Here is an 18,060-nt window from a genome sequence, read left to right as displayed (position 1 = left end):
AACAGAAGTATTGGGAGCATAAGCTTTCGTGGGTAAGAACCTCACTTATTCAGATGCAAGAAGTGAGGTTCTTACCCACGAAAGCTTATGCTCCCAATACTTCTGTTAGTCTTAAAGGTGCCACAGGACCCTCTGTTGCTTTTTACAGATTCAGACTAACACGGCTACCCCTCTGATATATCTACACAGAAACCCCCAAGTAATTTCCTTCATGTGATCAGAGGCCTAAGTCCTGAGAAAGAGCAAAAAATACAATAAAATAAAAAGTTACAAGGTCTTTGAGTCTTAGTCTCTCAGAAATTACTAAAAAAAAATAGTGTCTGCATCCAAGTATGTGCATGTGTATTACAGCAAAGCCTGAGGGAGCTGCTTATGGTGAAATGCCTGTCAGCAATTCCATCGCAACACATGTTTTTTCTGGCTTATAACTCAAATATTTAGGCTTAAACTTAGCAACACAGGAGAACATTTTCTTAAAAACAAAAAACAAAAAAAACCCCACCTAGTTGCTGTTTGATTTGTATAAAGCAAAAAATATAATTTGACCAATGCTTTTGTGCACTTCACTAGTCAAAATTAAATTTGGCTGACAACCTGCAATTTTGCTGTCTAGAAAGAAATCTGCTGCTGTAAGTGGTGTCTTTTAGATTAAACAAATCAAAATGCCTCATCATTTTTAAAGGTATCATGACTTTTTTAGCAAGAGAACGATTGTTAGTATCAATGTGCTGCCCTAATCCCTAACTGGGATAACTGATTACATTCTGACTACCTAAAATCTGTATGATATTAAACCATTGCCACATTTTACTCCACAGGTGACAGAATTTCAATGTTGGGCATAATCAGTGCATAGAGCATGCTTTGGAAACCTTCTGGATTAATGGTCGTAGGTCGAATCAGGGTGTCAATTCAGAAATGTTCATCTTAAATCGAATGTCGTAAAGTTCATAATCATATGAATCATAGATTATTAGGGTTGGAAGGGACCTCAGGAGATCATCTAGTCCAACCCCCTGCTCAAAGCAGGATCAATCCCCAACTAAATCCCCAAATGGCCCCCTCAAGGATTGAACTCACAACCCTGGGTTTAGCAGGCCAACGTTCAAACCACTGAGCTATCCCTGTTCTCTACTACCTGTTCTCTACTGGTATGAAAAATAAATATTCCTCTCCTCTATTTTATAATATTGGAAAAAAAGTAATCTGTGTCTCCAAAGATGTCCCTTATCATGTCATTAACATTCACTACATTTAATGTGGAACAATTTTGATATTATTGATATAAAGTATTCTGTGAAGGTTTCACTTGAAGAAAGACACATTTCCACCAGAACTTCACCCACAATTCAGTGATTTGTGCATCTCTGAAAAACGTGAGATATATTTATGCACAGTAGGTTCAGAACCATTCAATGCTTAATTGAAACAGGTTTGACAATTGCTGTTGAATTGTTTCAATGGTATTAAAAGCCCTTAGTGCAGAAGACCAAATAGAATAGAAATAGAAGACTTTTTGAAAAATCAAGCATGTAGCTGAATAATGGCAGAGCCACCGAATCACAGAAATGTCAGCTTTAGAGTTTCATACAGTGCAAAAATTGCTTAACATAAATTGTTTTTATTTTGTTAACCTGATGCCTTTAGTAATTAAGGACGCTATTCAGAAACAAAACAGCCCTTGTGCTATCAGTCAAGGGAGGCTCCACGAAGGCACTCAACTGAACTAAAAACCCTATACTCTGGTGATTGATGGATGTGCAATTGAAGCTCCCTCTAGCTACTTACCTCTTGCCCTGCTTAAACACAAATACACAAACAAATACAGAGGGCACTGTCTACCCCATACGATAAACCAATGTGAGGGAATGATGTTAGAGAGATAATAAGGAACATTCATGAGAATTGCTAGGGATGTCTTTCTTGAATAAGTGGGAGGAGGGAGTCTCACTGCTGACCTTAATTACCTTGGACGCCATTTTAAATTTAAATAGTCTGAGGCCTCCATTTGCTTAAAATGTCTACAACACACTGAGGTCTATGATCCTATGATAAGGAGGCCACTCGTCTTTCCTTTCTCTGGAGACCCTTCCTTTCTCAGTCCAACAGAGCTTGATCCCCAACTACTGGAAGTTGTTTGTGCTTCCATCATATATACGCTGACCTAAATACCATGGTGGTTGCTGTGGGGCTAGGTCTTCAGAAGGATTCTTTTTTCTACATACCTACCACCTCTTGGAGAGGAGATTAATTACATTGGTGGAAAAAGCCCTTCTGTCAAAGTAGGAAGCATCTACACACTATGACTCTACAGTGGCACAGGTGCAATGCCATAACTGTGCCACCATAGTCCCGGTGGTGTAGACATACCCTAAGTCAACAGGCTTTAGAAGAAAGATTCTTCCCTGTGAACTCAAGCTTCAACCTTGTTGAAAAGATTTTGCTTTTGAGTGAAGAAAAACAAACAAACAACTCTGCAACAGCTGTGAAACCCATTTATGAATTTTTCTTAGATGATGGGAATGGGACCTATGACACAGAGAAAAATATAAAGAATAGTTCAGCCGAGAAGGGGAGCTAGGGTTGCCAAATTTGGTTGGACGTATTCCTGGAGGTTTCATCACAAGACATAATCTTTAATTAAAGATTAATCTGTAATTCCTGTAGACTCCAGGACAATCCTGGAGGCCTGGCAACCCTAAGGGAAGCTAAATGAAGTAAGCAAAATAATACCACTGTACCTTGCTCTTGCTTGATCCTCTCTCTTTCTGCACAGCCAGCAGCAAGCATGTTAATTCTGTTTAGCCATCTGAAATAATATTTAAAAAAAAAGCAGTGAGACTAATTTAACATGTTAATTTTTTGGACTTTGCTACTTTTAAAAGGTTATAAACCATCTGAAAGAGATACATGACAATGATATTTTATATATAAGGCAGCGGATTTCTTTGATATTTCTATTCATGGTGTCTTCAAAGAGCTATAATTTTGCTGTTGAACAATTGTTTCCAAACCAAAGTTTCTGTTTCAAAAGGAAAACCTTTACTGAAGATGTCAAACATCTATAAAATAAAGACTTTTGCGATAATCAAAGCCCTATTAAATCTGGTGCTCACAGATATGTCACCCTACCAATACTCCCGCTGTTCTGATTTCTCAAGAACACACACTGTTTTACAGAGATTTAAGCAACACTTTAAGGCCTGATTTGGCATCGTAGCAGGGGAAAAAGATCAAACCCAGTAGTCAAAAGAACAGGTTCACTTCTGAACAGACAAGGGGGTTTAATTATGCCATTATGTGTTGTAAAGCTTACCTACAGTGCATAGTATAAAGAGATGGAAGCACACCAGAACCTGTTTTTTGTGTGTTGGGGAAGCAGAGGAGTGTGAAAGGTAATTGCATCAAAACACAATTCACATTTAAAGTTCTAACTTCTATTTAGACCTGAAAAAACACATCCGTAAACTGCATGAATTAAAAAAAAATGCATCTATATTATTTTCTTCTAGCAATGCTGTCATTGTCAAACATGCATTCAACTGCCTGTAGCAACACACTGCTTCAACCTCCCCTTGTCCCCCCATGGGGCCCTCAGTGTGTTCATTATCCAACTGCTCACACTGCATCAACTCCTCCACCACTGAGGCTTTAAGCCAACATAACAACCTCCCATAGGTAAATCTGGAATTATTTCTCAAAAAAATGCCATTGCCAGGGTTATAGAACCCTTGCTTGCCAAGCTAATGAACATCAATTTTAATGCTTAAATATACAACAAAATGAGAGGGACTACCAGTGTTAACTCTGTTCTTACTTGAAGAACGTATTCTGCTAATATTCTTGTTTCAGAGCCGGCTATGCCTCCTTTGCACACTGTTATAAGGAAATAGAATATTTTCTTGACAAGTGAGGTATAGCATCTTTTGCAATTGTTTCCAAATAACAGTTTCCAAGGCATTTCAGCGGATGTTAACCATACATCAGATCATGATGTGCTGCAGCTCTCCTTCAAAAGGACCACAGCATTGTCCTTTGACAGTTGAAATCATGTACAAGAAACATAAATCACTTTACATTAGGAATAACAGTAGCTAGCTGCGAAGTTACTGTTGCTGTGACTACAGAACATCTCACACGAACATCGAATTAATGTTACCACGGGGAGGAGAGAAGACAAGCGAATCAGAATAAAAGATTACAAAATTTCAGTTATAATAGTTAATAGCTGCCATACATTTATAAAAATAACTGGAGTCTTAAAGCAAAAGCAAGCAAACAAAAACAAACCAACTAACCCTGCCCCACAGAACTGTTCATGTCTTAAATCAGAAGAGAGAAGGACCCTTTGCAAAAAACTATCAAAGCTTTACATTAAGTTCTTCACAAAGATCAACCTAAAATATGTTAAAAGCACGGCAGTGAGGCATGATCAATGGTTTTTACTTCAGTTCACAGTTTACTACTACTAAATGCAGCCAATGTGCACTAAGAAGAAGAAGAAAAAAAAAAACAAAACCCCAAACAAATTCAACCCACCAAACAAACAAAAAAAAAAACAAACCAGTGAAATATTTCTGGAAAGGCCTTATGATCTCAGAACACTAGATACTAAAGATAATAAGGTTTTTCTTTTAGCAAGATCTCATTTCATCCTAAATCCAAGAGACAATAAAATCCTTGTGGCACTCAATTAAGTTAATGTTTAGATATGTTAATTTGCACTAATGACTTGGTTACCTTTTGCAAATTACTGTTTTTTGTAATCAAATGGCATAAACTTCATTTTAATAGGTAATTTTGTTGTCAGAAAATGCTATTTCCTGAAAAGTGCAATCTGACAATAATCTCATGAAATGTGCATTAACTAACAGTTATAGAATAATTTATAGAATAGTTATAGAAGAACTAACAGTTAATAATTTACAGTAGCTGACGATCTGTCCCATAATCTGGAATACTATCTAAACCAGACATGCATACAATATGGAATAAATGACTAATCTTTGCAGTATGCCCCAATATGGCAGAATGTTCAAACACCATTTTCTCGTGAGTGGCTTGTAAATTCCGATGCTAAAAGAAGGACTGCATTAGCTTCTGAAGCATTTTTAACAATGTAATAAATGACATTGCATGTAACATGGAATCCCCCAGCATAGCTCCTTTAGATATGGTGGGTTTCATAATGAAGATCAGAACATTTTTTAATGTGTGCATAAGCAATGGATAGAGTGACTAAAGTTGGAAACATATTAGGATGATATGGAATGTCAGGGAAGTTATAAAAACCTTCTGAAGAACAGAAGAGCGATAAAATATTACAGCATAAAGATGAAATTCTTAGGGTTGTTAAAGCAATAAGAAGATTAGCATTCACTGGTATAGGAGACCTCACATATGTATGTTGTTACGGTGCAAGAGTTTCCTGTTACTAGTATGAAAACATATAGCGCAAATATGCTTGAAAAGAATCTGAAAAATTGGTGAGTGCATTGAAAGACTCAAACCTGGGTTGGTTGGTATACTGTGTCTTGGTAACCTGTGTTTCTTCTGACGTGCAGGAGGCCAAGATGATACTCAGCACTCACAAAGCGTTTAGGGTGTGCAGCTTTGTTTTGTGAGAATTACAAAAAGTATGGTTTGCTATAAAGAATAAATACAGTATCATTGATATTTGCAACCATCTTGCTCCTCAAGGCCAAGTGAAGATAAACAACATATACATCCCTTGTCAACATCTGAAGAAGGGAACTTTGCGACTCACCTCAAAACCTCAGAGTATGCTCTCATTTATCTGAAATCCTATTGCCTAAACCTCCGCATTAGCTGAATCCCTTCCTTGTCCCCCAGCATGTGTCTCATGCTGGGGGACAAGGAAGGGATTTGAATAATGCAGAGGTTAGGTCAGGGAAGTTATAAAAACCTTCTGAAGAACAGAAGAGCGATAAAATATTACAGCATAAAGATGGAATTCTTAGGATTGTTAAAGCAATAAGAAGATTAGCATTCACTGGTATAGGAGACCTCACATATGTATGTTGTTACGGTGCAAGAGGGTGCTGCTGCAGGGCCAGCGATATCCAATTCCTGCAGGCACAAGGTGCAGAGATTGGATGGGGAGACTGTAGTCTAGGTGGGGCAGAGTAGAGATCCCCCTGGCCAGAACTGTGAGGAGGAGGACTAAAAGGCCGAATGGCTCCTATTCACTCTATTATCTGAACTCCTGATTATCCGAATAAAATCCATGTCCCCCTTGATATTCGGATAATCAGGAGTATACTGTATATAACTTGTGACAGACATCAAAATAATTTTCTGTCTTGCCATATACAAGAGGCAATATAATATTTCTGGTAAAAGGAAGGTGTCAAGTTTTCCCCATCACATGGCTCATAGCTGCAAGACAGGCTTGCTGTATTGCAACTCAGATAGCCCCAAGGATCTAAGTGACACTGGTAACCAGTTGCACGCTAACCAGAATCTAAAGATACTATAGATATTACTGGAAATTTATTGGAGGCTTAAAGAATGGAACCTTAAAATGACTGCGTCTTGGAGCAGCTAGTCCTGGAACCCACAAGAGGAGAGGCAATTCTTGATTTAGTCCGAAGTGGAGAACAGGATCTGGTCCAAGAGGTGAATATAGACTGACCCCTTGGTAACAGTGACCATAATATAATTTAATGTAACATCTCTGTGGTGGGGGAAAATATCACAGCAGCCCAACATTGTAGCATTTAATTTTGGAAAGGGGAACTACATAAAAATGAGGAGGTTAGTGAAACAGAAATTAAAAGGTACAGCACCAAAAGTGAAATCCCTGCAAGCTGCATGGAAACTTTTTAAAGATACCATAATAGAGGCTCAACTTAAATGTGTACCCCCAATTAAAAAACATAGTAAGAGAACCAAAAAAGTGATACCGTGGCTAAACAACAATGTAAAAGAAGCAGTGAGAGGCAAAAAGACATCCTTTAAAAAGTGGGGAAAAGACGCATAAACTCTGGCAAATGAAGTGTAAAAATATAATTAGGAGGGCCAAAAAAGAATTTGAAGAACAGCTAGCCAAAGACTCAAAAAGTAACAGCAAATTGTTTTTTAAGAACATCAGAAGCAGGAAGCCTGCTAAACAACCAGTGGGGCCACTGGACGATTGAGATGCTAAATGAGAACTCAAGGACGATAAGGCCATTGAGGAGAAACTAAATGAATTCTTTGCATTGGTCTTCACAGCTGAGGATGTGAAGGAGATTCCCAAATCTGAGCCATTCTTTTTAGGTGACAATGCTGAGGAACTGTCCCAGATTGAGGTGTCATTAGAGGAAGTTTTGGAACAAACTGATAAACTAAACAATAATAAGTCACCAGAACCAGATGGTATTCACCCAAAAGTATGAAGGAACTCAAATGTGAAATTGCAGAACTACTAACTAAATCAGCTACTAAATCAGCTTCTGTACCAAATGACTGGAGGATAGCTAATTTGATGCCTATTTTTAAAAAGTGTTCCAGAGGTGATCCTGGCAATTACAGGCCGGTAAGCATAACTTCAGTACCGGGCAAACTGGTTGAAACTATAGTCAAGAACAAAACTGTCAGACACATAGATTAACATAATTTGTTGTGGAAGAGTCAACATGGTTTTAGTAAAGGGAAATCATGCCTCATCAGTCTGCTAGAATTCTTTGAGGGGGTCAACAAGCATGAGGACAAGAGCGAATATAGTGTACTTAGATTTTCAGAAAGCCTTTGACAAGGTCCCTCATCAAAGGCTCTTAAGCAAAGTAAGCTGCTATGGGATAAGAGGGAAGGGTCCTCTCATGGATTGGTAACTGGTTAAAAGATAGGAAACAAAGGGTAGGAATAAATGGTCAGTTTTCAGAATGGAAAGAAGTAAATAGTGGGGTCTCCCAGGGGTCTGTACTAGGACCAGTCTTAGTCAACATATTCATAAAATGATCTGGAAAAAGGGGGTAAATAGTGCGGTGGCAAAATTTGCAGATGATACAAAACTACTCAAGATAGTTAAGTCCCAGGCAGACTGTAAAGAGCTACAAAAGGATCTCTCAAAACTTGGTGACTGGGCAACAAAATGGCAGATGAAATTCAATGTTGATAAATGCAAAGTAATGCACATTGGAAAACATAATCCCAACTATACATATACAATGATGGGGTCTAAATTAGCTGTTACCACTCAAGAAAGAGATCTTGGAGTCATTGTGGATAGTTCTCTGAAAACATTTACTCAGTGTGCAGCAGCAGTCAAAAAGGTGAACAGAATGTTGGGAATCATTAAGAAAGGGATAGATAATAAGGCAGAAAATATCATACTGCCTCTCTATAAATCCAGGGTATGCTCACATCTTGAATACTGCATGCAGATGTGGTTGTCCCATCTCAAAAAAGATACATTGTAATTGGAAAAGGTTCAGAAAAGGGCAACAAAAATTATTAGGGACATGGAATGGTTTCCGTATGAGGAGAGATTAATAAGACTGGGACTTTTCAGCTTGGAAAAGAAACGACAAAGGGGGGAATATGACCGAGGGCTATAAAATTATGACTGGTGTGGAGAAAGTAAATAAGGAAGTGTTATTTACTCCTTCTTGTAAAACAAGAACTAGGGGGTCACCAAATTAAATTAATAGGCAGCAGGTTTAAAACAAATAAAAGGAAGTATTTTTTCACACTACACACAGTCAACCTGTGGAACTCTTTGCCAGAGGATATTGTGGAGGTCAAGATTATAACAAAGTTCAAAAAAGAACTAGATAAATTCATGGAGGATAAGTCCATCAATGGCTATTAGCCAGGATGGGCAGGGATGGTGTCCCTAGCCTCTGTTTGCCAGAAGCTGGGAATGGGCGACAAGGGATGGATCACTTGATGATTATCTGTTCTGTTCATCCCCTCTGGGTCACCTAGCACTGGCCACTGTCAGAAGACAGGATGCTGGGCTAGATGGACCTTTGGTCTGACCCAGTATGGCTGTTCTTACATTCTAAGTCTTTGTTCTCATAGTATCAGACTGAAATTAGACTTCTCACCTTTGTTTTGGTTCACAGAAGGGTGCCTTTAGAAAGGAGATGCTTATAAATGTCAATACTCTGCCTGTTCACAAAAACTGAAATGATTGAATGGAGACACAGTGGGATGAGCAAATAGGTTCTCTGAACACTCTCCCACTGCAGGTTTATTGTCTCTATGTCTCCCAGCCCAGAACATGGGATTTTAATGTTGATGGGACTGATCATTTTCAAAAGCAGATGTGTTTTAGAAAGGGAAGGGTAAATTCCGAGCTTGCCAACCTTGGAAAGACAGTGTCCCTTTAAGTAAGGGATCAGGTTAGGAAATACATATTCACTACACCAAATAGCAGAACAATGATCACAAAACACAGAAGTTGCCAGCATTACATGGAAATTTAGGCCTCATAAAATCAACATGATCATCTGAGCAGTAACAAGACTATATAGTCTAAAATCCACACGTCATATATATGTGTGCATGCACATACATATAATTCCTATATCCTGTATACATAAGTACAATTAAATAGCAAATAATTCTTTTTTATAAATAATTATTGAAGGAATTTAATTACCGGAAAACACATTTTCCTTTCAATAAGGCTATGCTTTTAGTAGATTCCTGCCCTTCTCTTCTACCTCCCGTAACACGGTACAAACAGTGCTGAAAGGACTGCACAATGAAAGTGGTTGTCAGAAAACTGACGATAAAATCTAACAGAAAATGACGGAACCATTTTGTGTAATCAAAATGGTTCAGAATATTTTAATACTGTTGTGACGCATGGCTGGAAAGGGTTAAACATCCTGCAGACTAAATAACCCTCAAAAGACATGTGGGGAGATAATGTTTATGTTTTTGTGTATTTACATATGTATGAGTAGGGTCAACGATGTAATCAACAGTCCCTGTCTATGCTGCATTCTGATCATTCAGAGATTAAAAGAACATTCTAGCATTTAAATGAATTGTAAACCCGGGATATCTCGGTATTCATCTCTCTTTGAAATGTATGGTGAACGATGGAGGAAGAAGCAAATGGCCTTATGTTAATTCGTATAGCTAAGTACCGGTGATGGACCTCCTTCAAAGTCATCCTAATTACCTTTTGTTCCCTGAGGAACAACAACTTGTCAAAAGACATGAAATTGTATAAAAGATCCTTGGGTCCTAATTGTGTCATCTCAGATCTGCTTAGGCTTCATCAGGGGAAGTTTGGGTCACAAGACTGAGGTCCCAGTTATGCTGGAACGCCCTGAATAGGATATTTGGACATTAAACTATAACCTATGAACTATTTGTGAAAGAACTGTTTGCAACTGCAAAGCTCACTATCTATGCTATGAATCTGAACCTCAATGAATTGAACTCATATCTGTATGTATATTGATCTTTTAACCATACTCTCTCTCTTTTGTTTTTTAATAAATGTTAGTTTAGTTAATAAGAATTGGCTGTGCCGTGTATTTGGGTAAGATCTGAAACATTGATTAACCTGGGAGGTAATATGTCTGATCCTTTGGGATTGGTAGAACCTTTTCTTTTATATGATGAAATAAGATTTACAGAAATTTTCATCACATTTGACGTGGGTACCTGGATGGAGGCCTGAGGCTGGATCACTTTAAGGGAACTGTGTTATTTGGACTTCTGAGTAAACCAGTAAGGTAATAAAGAAGCTGTCTTATGCTGGCTTAATGAACCTAAGTATTGGAATATCCACCAGCTTTATGAGGTTGTCTGCCCCATTCTTTGCAGTTCACTCTAATTGAGTAACCATAGGTGGTTCGCACTGGGACCCTGCTCACAACTGTCTATTTCTTAAAGTTTGAGTGAATATTTGTAAGGCTAGAGAAGGATGTAACAAATACTTTCTTATCTGAACTTAAAAGATTTATTCTTTAATAATCACCTTTTTAAAAAAATGTTAATTGTGTGAAGTCAGTGTTTTTGGAAATGAACCAGAGCTTGGGACTAGGGGTAATTATTTTTTGATACTTTAAACAAAGAGAAATTTTAACATCACAGGGCCAGATTCTGATCTTGGTTATATTTGGTGGAGTAGGGCCACTACTTCAGATTTACATTTGTGTAACTGAGATCAGATTTTGGTCCAGTGTGTGTATTTGTTTGTTGGTTTATTTAATTTGTGACCTGCTAAGAACTCATTCCAAAATGGCAAAATGTAAGTCATGATGTAGAGTTAAAAAAATTAAATTAACTGTGATTAGTCACAGACCCATTTAACCATTTTTCAAAGGTCACACTGGTGTGTACTTTCTGTTTATTGCATAGTTATGTATTTTTACCACCCAAAACCTAGAATATCTTCATACCAAGTGTTGATCTACTGACACAGATTTTACTTATGTTTAATACTCATGGTATTTTCAGTGTGGTCAGGATTTTATTAGTCTTGAGGGTATTTTGTTCAGTGCATAGTAAAGTACATTATTAGTGGCTAGCCTGATGGAATTATGTAACACAATGAAGAGCAAAAGCAAAGTCTTACAAACAAATTTTGAAAATGAGACTTAGGTGCTTTTGAAAATTTTATCCTATATCCATTTTAAAGTAAAAGTAAACATTAATGTAAAACTTTAATCTATTTTCTGGTCAACTGATCTCAGTACGAAATGAAAGTTTCCAGAAACCGACTGTTACCTAAAAGCAGTTAAAGATGGTAAATATATTATAGGTATCATCATTCTTATCACTGCTAAGGTATTTTATTAATAAGTTATATGGACTGTGTAAGGTTGTCTTTTTTCTTTGTTTTAAAAGCATATTCACAATCTCACTTATCAATGGAGCCTGCAAGCATGAGCCCATGGAAACAGGACAATCAGTTTAAGATGGGAAACTTTAATTAGGTTCTTTTACCATATAACAAAAACGACAAGTATATATTTTTTCAGAATAAATGTACTCCATTTTATGCTGGGAAAAATAAAAAATGCCATAGCAAACACCTGAACAGACAGGGGTCACCAGAGTTTGTATAAAATTTGCCTAGATGAGTTAAAAGTGATCTTGCTAAAGTTTTGTTGAAAATTAAAACATTTTTAGTAAGATCTCAAAAGTGGACTAAGGAGCAGACAGTTAGGTCTACTCTACAAGGTGCTAAGGGTGAAATCCTGGGCTTACTGAAGTCAATGGGAGTTTCGCCACTGATTTCAACAGAGCCAGAATTTCACCCTAAGTGCCTTCTAAGTGAAATTCACACCATGTAGAGGTGTGCACACAAGATCTCAAAACTGGGTTTAAGTTGAATAAGCCTTGTATTGGCCCTCTGCACAGGGATGAATTTTGCCAGTTACACTCCCACTTGAGGACACTTTAGCATCCTTGATGGATTGGGCCCAAAAGCAACACTCTCAGGAACATCATTACCTGCTTTATTTCCTGAAGAATCCACCCTGCAGAGTTCATGTTTCTTCAGCCACACTGATGAGAGCACAACCACTATCCTCATAGCTTAAAGAAACATTGACCTCTAACACCTGGTTTTACTTCCTTGCTACCTCCACAAGGGTGAGAATAGATGTGTGTGTGTGTGTGTGTGTGTGTGTGTGTGTGTGTGTGACGTGTTTCAACAAAATCTGAGGTCATTTTTGCATAAAATGAATATTAAAAATATCTTCTTCTTTTTCCTTAATGCCACTTTTCCTGGTCGCAGCAGCAGCGTGGAGAGTAGGGAGGACCAGACCCCCTTTTCCTCTGCAACAGATTCCAGCTTCTCCTGGGGGATTCCCCAGCGTGTCCTGGGTAGGCCTGGGGGCCTCTGCCCTATCAGACATGCCCGATATAGTTCCAATGGAAGCCTCCCAGGGATCATCCTTATCAGGTGCCTGAGCCACCTCAACTGGCTCCTCTTGATCCGGAGGAGTAGCTGCTCTATTCCGAGGCTCTCCCGAATAGCTGAGCTCCTCACACTTCCTCGGAGACTAAGCCCAGCCACCCTGCAGAGAAACCTCATTTCCACCGCTTGTACCCATGATCTTGTCCTTTCGGTCATTACCCAAAGTTCATGACCATAGGTGAGGATGGGGATTAAAAACATGTTTTTCTCAAAAAATTAAGATCCTATTTTGCAGTCATTCTTCTAAAACTCTAAAACTTAACCTTTAATGAAGACAAATATATGACGTGTTATCATTGGCTTCAGAGGAAAGCATTGTATTCAGAGATGGTTCTCTATACGGTTTTATACTTTATTAGGTTTGATTACCTGTTCATGTCATCTAGATGTTCAGCAGCAAAGTAAAAGCTTTTGATCTTAGGATGGCAGGCTTTGAATGCACTGTTGGGAAGAAAAAAGTCAAAACATAATGGGCAAAAATAATAATTACACAAAACATCTTTTTAAAAATTAAAGGTAATCAGAAATCCAAATAACTTAATGAAATGACACAGTCTGGGTTTAATTTTCTTGCAAGTTGGTTAAGCATGTGTGTGTTTTTTTAATTCAGCCTTATAACTTTTGGGATTGATCCAGCTGTCACTGATTAAAAGGCTTTATTGACCATCTATCTTTAAATAACATCTGCATTCAAACATGCACAAAGACAGTTCAACAGCTATTAACATGATAGATGTTACATTTGGATAAGCTGAAGCAGTTAAAATAGTTTATACAACAGGCAATTGTTTTTATGGTGGGTGGAGGTGTCAAAAGAGTTTCTGAACAGAAAAATGACTGAACAGTTTATTTGATGTAACAGAAAAGCTCTCGTTCCTCTGACTTTTCACATCACAGTGCCCTTGGCATTACCTTCAGCACTAACGACTGGAATTCAAACAGAAAAATGTGATGTGCTGATTGATTTTTGACAAGCTGTTGTAATCCAACGGGGTGTTTATGAGGTCATGTAGCATGATGGGTAATGGCATGTCATCTTTCCCAGCCACCAAAGTAATCAACATGAGTTGTCACTGAGAGCTCAATAGTATTTCATCTATTTACTGCAAACAATTTGTTAAAACAAAAAGTGTGCAGAGAGTTTTCTACAAATACAGAAAGCTATAGTGAAGCACTTGGAGATCTAGATATGAAAACTATTCTATGAAAGTTAATTATTAATAATGTACAATATAGAAATAGTTTTTAAAAACTAATGGCCTCCCAAAGATCGCTTTAAAATAGCATCAAAACACAGAGCAAAGTCAAAGAAAACAAGACAAACAGTATGATATATTTAAGTGCATTGTCCTTGTTTTCAAGGGAGATCAATTAGACAGACAACTGGTCTTTTCTCTGACTATGTGCCGGAGTATTAGAAGAAAGAAAGGCATTGTCAGGGAAGGAAATCTGTAAATGTTAGACAAAAAGGATTCCTCTACACATCAGTGCACAGAATAACGTTACACAAGTGAGAACAGATGTTGAGCAGCATCTGCTCTGTTTAAAAAGATATAATCAAGTTGTTGAGACTCACGTCTTGACTTATCTTAAAATTATTACAACATCTGTCATCTGGATACTAAATATCTTTTTTCTTTATCTACCACTCAAGTGGATGTTTTTATTAATCATATTTGTGTGTTCTGCTACCCAGTCGACAGGACTCAGAGTGAGACAATAATTTAAATGAAGTGCAGTTTTCAGAGATGAACTGACATCATCAATGACGCTGCTTCACTAACAAGAAAATAAATGAAGCAGAGCCACATTGCATTTAATCCGTGAAAAACACAGAGCAATGACTGAAAACTGAAACCCCCAAAACCACAGATGAAAGTTTTAAAAATGTTTTACCCTTTTTAAAGACTATTACACAGAACAGTTTACTTTAAAGAGCAATGTAAACTAATATTAGTATCCTTTTTAAAAGGCCATGTAAGTCATCAAGACAAGCTTTAATCTCTAAACAGCTTATCTGGTATAGTTTTCATTGTTTCACTGAAAGTGAAACGAATGCTAAAATACAGAGGTCTGCTGAAAGAATTACACCGGTGCCAGGTGAGCTTTATACAAAAGAACCAAACCACGCACTTGCCTGTGACGGGACAATGCACAGAGATTTCAGTGGTAAGAATGAAAATGTGTGAACGCAGGCACGCGCACAGCAAGATAGATACTTATGTATGCCAAAGATATACAAACAACTCAGGACAAAAGTAATTTTAGAGTTATGTGCCACATCCCAAGCTATGGTAAATCAGTGTAGCTCCATTAACTTCAGTGGAGCTATATTGTTTTATCCCTGCTCAAGAGGAAGCCCACAATGTCAGCAGATGGTTGAAATATGAACTTAGAAAACTCTTCTGGTTAGTTTTGAATAAAATAGGGTTTGTGTCTAGATTTGGCAAACTGTCTCCTAAAGGCCTTTTCACTTACTTTGTATTCAAAACACTTAGTTGAGAGCCATAATAAATCCTGAGTTAGCTTTTTTCAAACTCATTGCTATTTATTTTAAAACAATGATACAAGATGACAGATAAAAATTAACTATGGAAAAGCAAAAAACTCTTAAAATAAAGCCATGTACAGCTACTGTACAGCTAAACATTTTTTTTTTTAGCAAAACTTTTTATTTCAAACATAGAATCTCACAGCGGCAAACGGATTTAGTAAAAAACTGATTTAGAAAAAGAACAGGCCTCCTTTTACCCATCTCTTCTTCTTTTTCTTGTGTTGTCTTTGTAATATTTCACCTCCTCCATCTCTCAGCGCTTGCTTTTAAAAAAAGGTTTATTTGTGCTTGTTAACCCATTAAGTCTGTTCCTCCACAAAACAAAAAGGAGGGACAATGAAGGTGCAGCTGGGGAACAGGGTGGGAAGGAGCTAAGCATTCCTATTAGTTTCAATTAATTTTGCTGATGGTTGAGAATTGTGTGGCTTTTGCAACAGACTCATTGTGTCCTTGGGTGGGACCCTGAAAGCACATGCACATCCCCTCGCCTCCCCCCTCCGCACAGGAATATTGACTGTTTACTATGATTTGTGTTATGCAATCAAATCATGTTACAATGATTTCCATTCTAATTTGACTATCATGAACAAGGAAACTTTCACTCCTTGAAAGCAAGAGATTGCTTGTTCCTCTTTTCTTTTGTTATTGCACTGTACGATTTTAAACACACTTACTATTTCTTGCGGCATTCGCTGGCTCTATCAATTTTAAATTCAGGTAGACTGATGAATCCCTCTGCTTTTTCATCCTATGGAGACAGTTCTATATGTTACTCAAGTTAGTGAGGCTTAAGATGAAAGTCCATTAAAACTTAAACGTAAACAAAGAGAGAGTTTTACTTACCAGCTCCCTATGTAGGGCATATTACTGTACTTCTGGCAAATGAATGGGAGTATTGCCAGAGTGGGAGGTCATGGACCTCAGTCTAGAATGTGGTTTTGTAAATATGATTTTAGTAGTTTGGCTGGCAAGATGGACAAGGCCCAACTGCCTTAGAAACCATTTCACAGCTGAAGCAGCATTTAATCATGGTGCCTAAACATGATCAGCGAAAAATGTAATTTAATTGTTTGTTGAGGATACAGTAATTCAAAGGATGAAATGCAAACTACAGGTTGACCCTCTGTAATCTGGCACTCCCTAGTCTGGCAACATCCGTGGTCTGGCATAGGCGCCGACTCCATGGGTGCTCTGGGGCTGGAGCACTTACGGGGAAAAAACAGTGGGTACGGCGCATTCAGAGGTGCAAAGCTCCCCCCTCTGATCCCTCCCCCCACAACTCTCGTGCGCCAGCTGCCCCGTGCTTACCAACTCCTCCTCCTCCCTCCCAGCGCTTCTGGAGCTCCGCAAACAGCTGATTCACGGCATTCAAGCTCCAGGAGGGAGGGGGAGGACCTGGGGCCGGCGACCGGGACTCCGGGTGGCAGCGGGGCCCCGGGTGGGAGGCCACGCTGGGCGCAAAGCCAGGGGGTGCTGCAGCACCCCCCTGCACCCCTACTTCCCATGTGTATGGAGACCCACTGGCACTCTGCATTGACCTCCCGTGGTTCGGCAAATTTACTGGTTCGGCACCGGTCAGGTCCCAAGGGTGCTGGTCTAGAGAGGTTCAACCTGTATTTTATTATGAGAACAGAACAACCCCACAGTACTGTAAATCAACCCAATTTTAAAATATAAATGTGTACTGTTTGCCATCTTTACATGATGTTGCAGCTAAGATGAATGATCTCTCTCCAGTTATTATTATATCTTATCAGTTACACTTACAGAGGGAGAATCTTGGACTCTTGCCCTCCTCCTCTAAAGGCTTGGTAATTGTGAATAGCTTTACTGGACTTTGACCTGTCCTCAACTTTTCACAGTTTAAAAGCACAGCATTTGTTTTAGGACACCAATACATCAGCCCCACAGACTGTGTAATACTGCTGTTTATAACTGTGAATTATTAACATCACTAATATAGAATCATGAAATTGAGACTAGAGAAAACAGATATATGTCAAAGGAATGAATCCACATAATTTCATGCTCTTCCCTCTCTATTTTTTTTTAAATGTATCTATTAATCACTATGGTTCTTTGTCACATATTTAGTCCTTGGAAGGCCGAGAGATATACCTTTATTTGAATCCATGCACCAGGCAATTAACGTTCCACTACTGTTTTTGGTAACCTGTGCTCTTATTGTTCATGCAAAGAACTCTTACATTCTCCGACACCCATGACAACTATCTTTGTCTTTGACAATTTTAGTCTCCATTCCATCTCTACTCTTGATTTTCATCACCTAACTCAAATGTGTGTTCTTCTAGCCTACCTAAAGGACTTTCCATTTGTTTGTGTGCATGCTTAGGTTTACCATTTATAGTCACATTGTCATAGCAACTTGTTTTTCATTTTTAATGCTTGGAATGCTTGTCAATTTATTTTCTAGATTTTCGTACTGCCCTACTTCGCAGAGAACACTATCTACCTCTTTTAAACATCTTTCACTGTATTGCTCCAGCTTCGTAGCTTTTCTCTGTCATTGCTCCCATTAAATTATATTAGATATTCACAACCACTCCCAAAGGGGGAAAAATACATCAGGATTTCTGGCATCATGGAA

At 38.3% G+C, this 18,060-nt stretch overlaps 1 protein-coding gene across 2 annotated transcripts in view; it reads right to left on the bottom strand.

Moving 5' to 3' along the window:
- Nucleotides 1-18,060, bottom strand: part of LOC113406244 (connector enhancer of kinase suppressor of ras 2-like) — a 357,746-nt gene that overhangs the window by 71,883 nt on the left and 267,803 nt on the right. For both annotated transcript variants that reach the window (XM_026649850.2, XM_026649851.2), the window contains 3 exons: nt 16,127-16,200; nt 13,268-13,339; nt 2,742-2,809 (listed from right to left, as the gene is read on the bottom strand). In XM_026649850.2, the coding sequence (XP_026505635.1) occupies nt 2,742-2,809; nt 13,268-13,339; nt 16,127-16,200 (214 nt within the window). The remainder of the gene's footprint in view (nt 1-2,741; nt 2,810-13,267; nt 13,340-16,126; nt 16,201-18,060) is intronic.

Source organism: Terrapene carolina, unplaced genomic scaffold, assembly GCF_002925995.2.
Source record: "Terrapene carolina triunguis isolate 2854851 unplaced genomic scaffold, T_m_triunguis-2.0 Scaffold23, whole genome shotgun sequence".
NCBI lineage: Eukaryota > Metazoa > Chordata > Testudines > Emydidae > Terrapene > Terrapene triunguis.
Note: the sequence above shows the minus strand (reverse complement) of the source record. Positions and strands in the feature narration are given on the sequence as shown.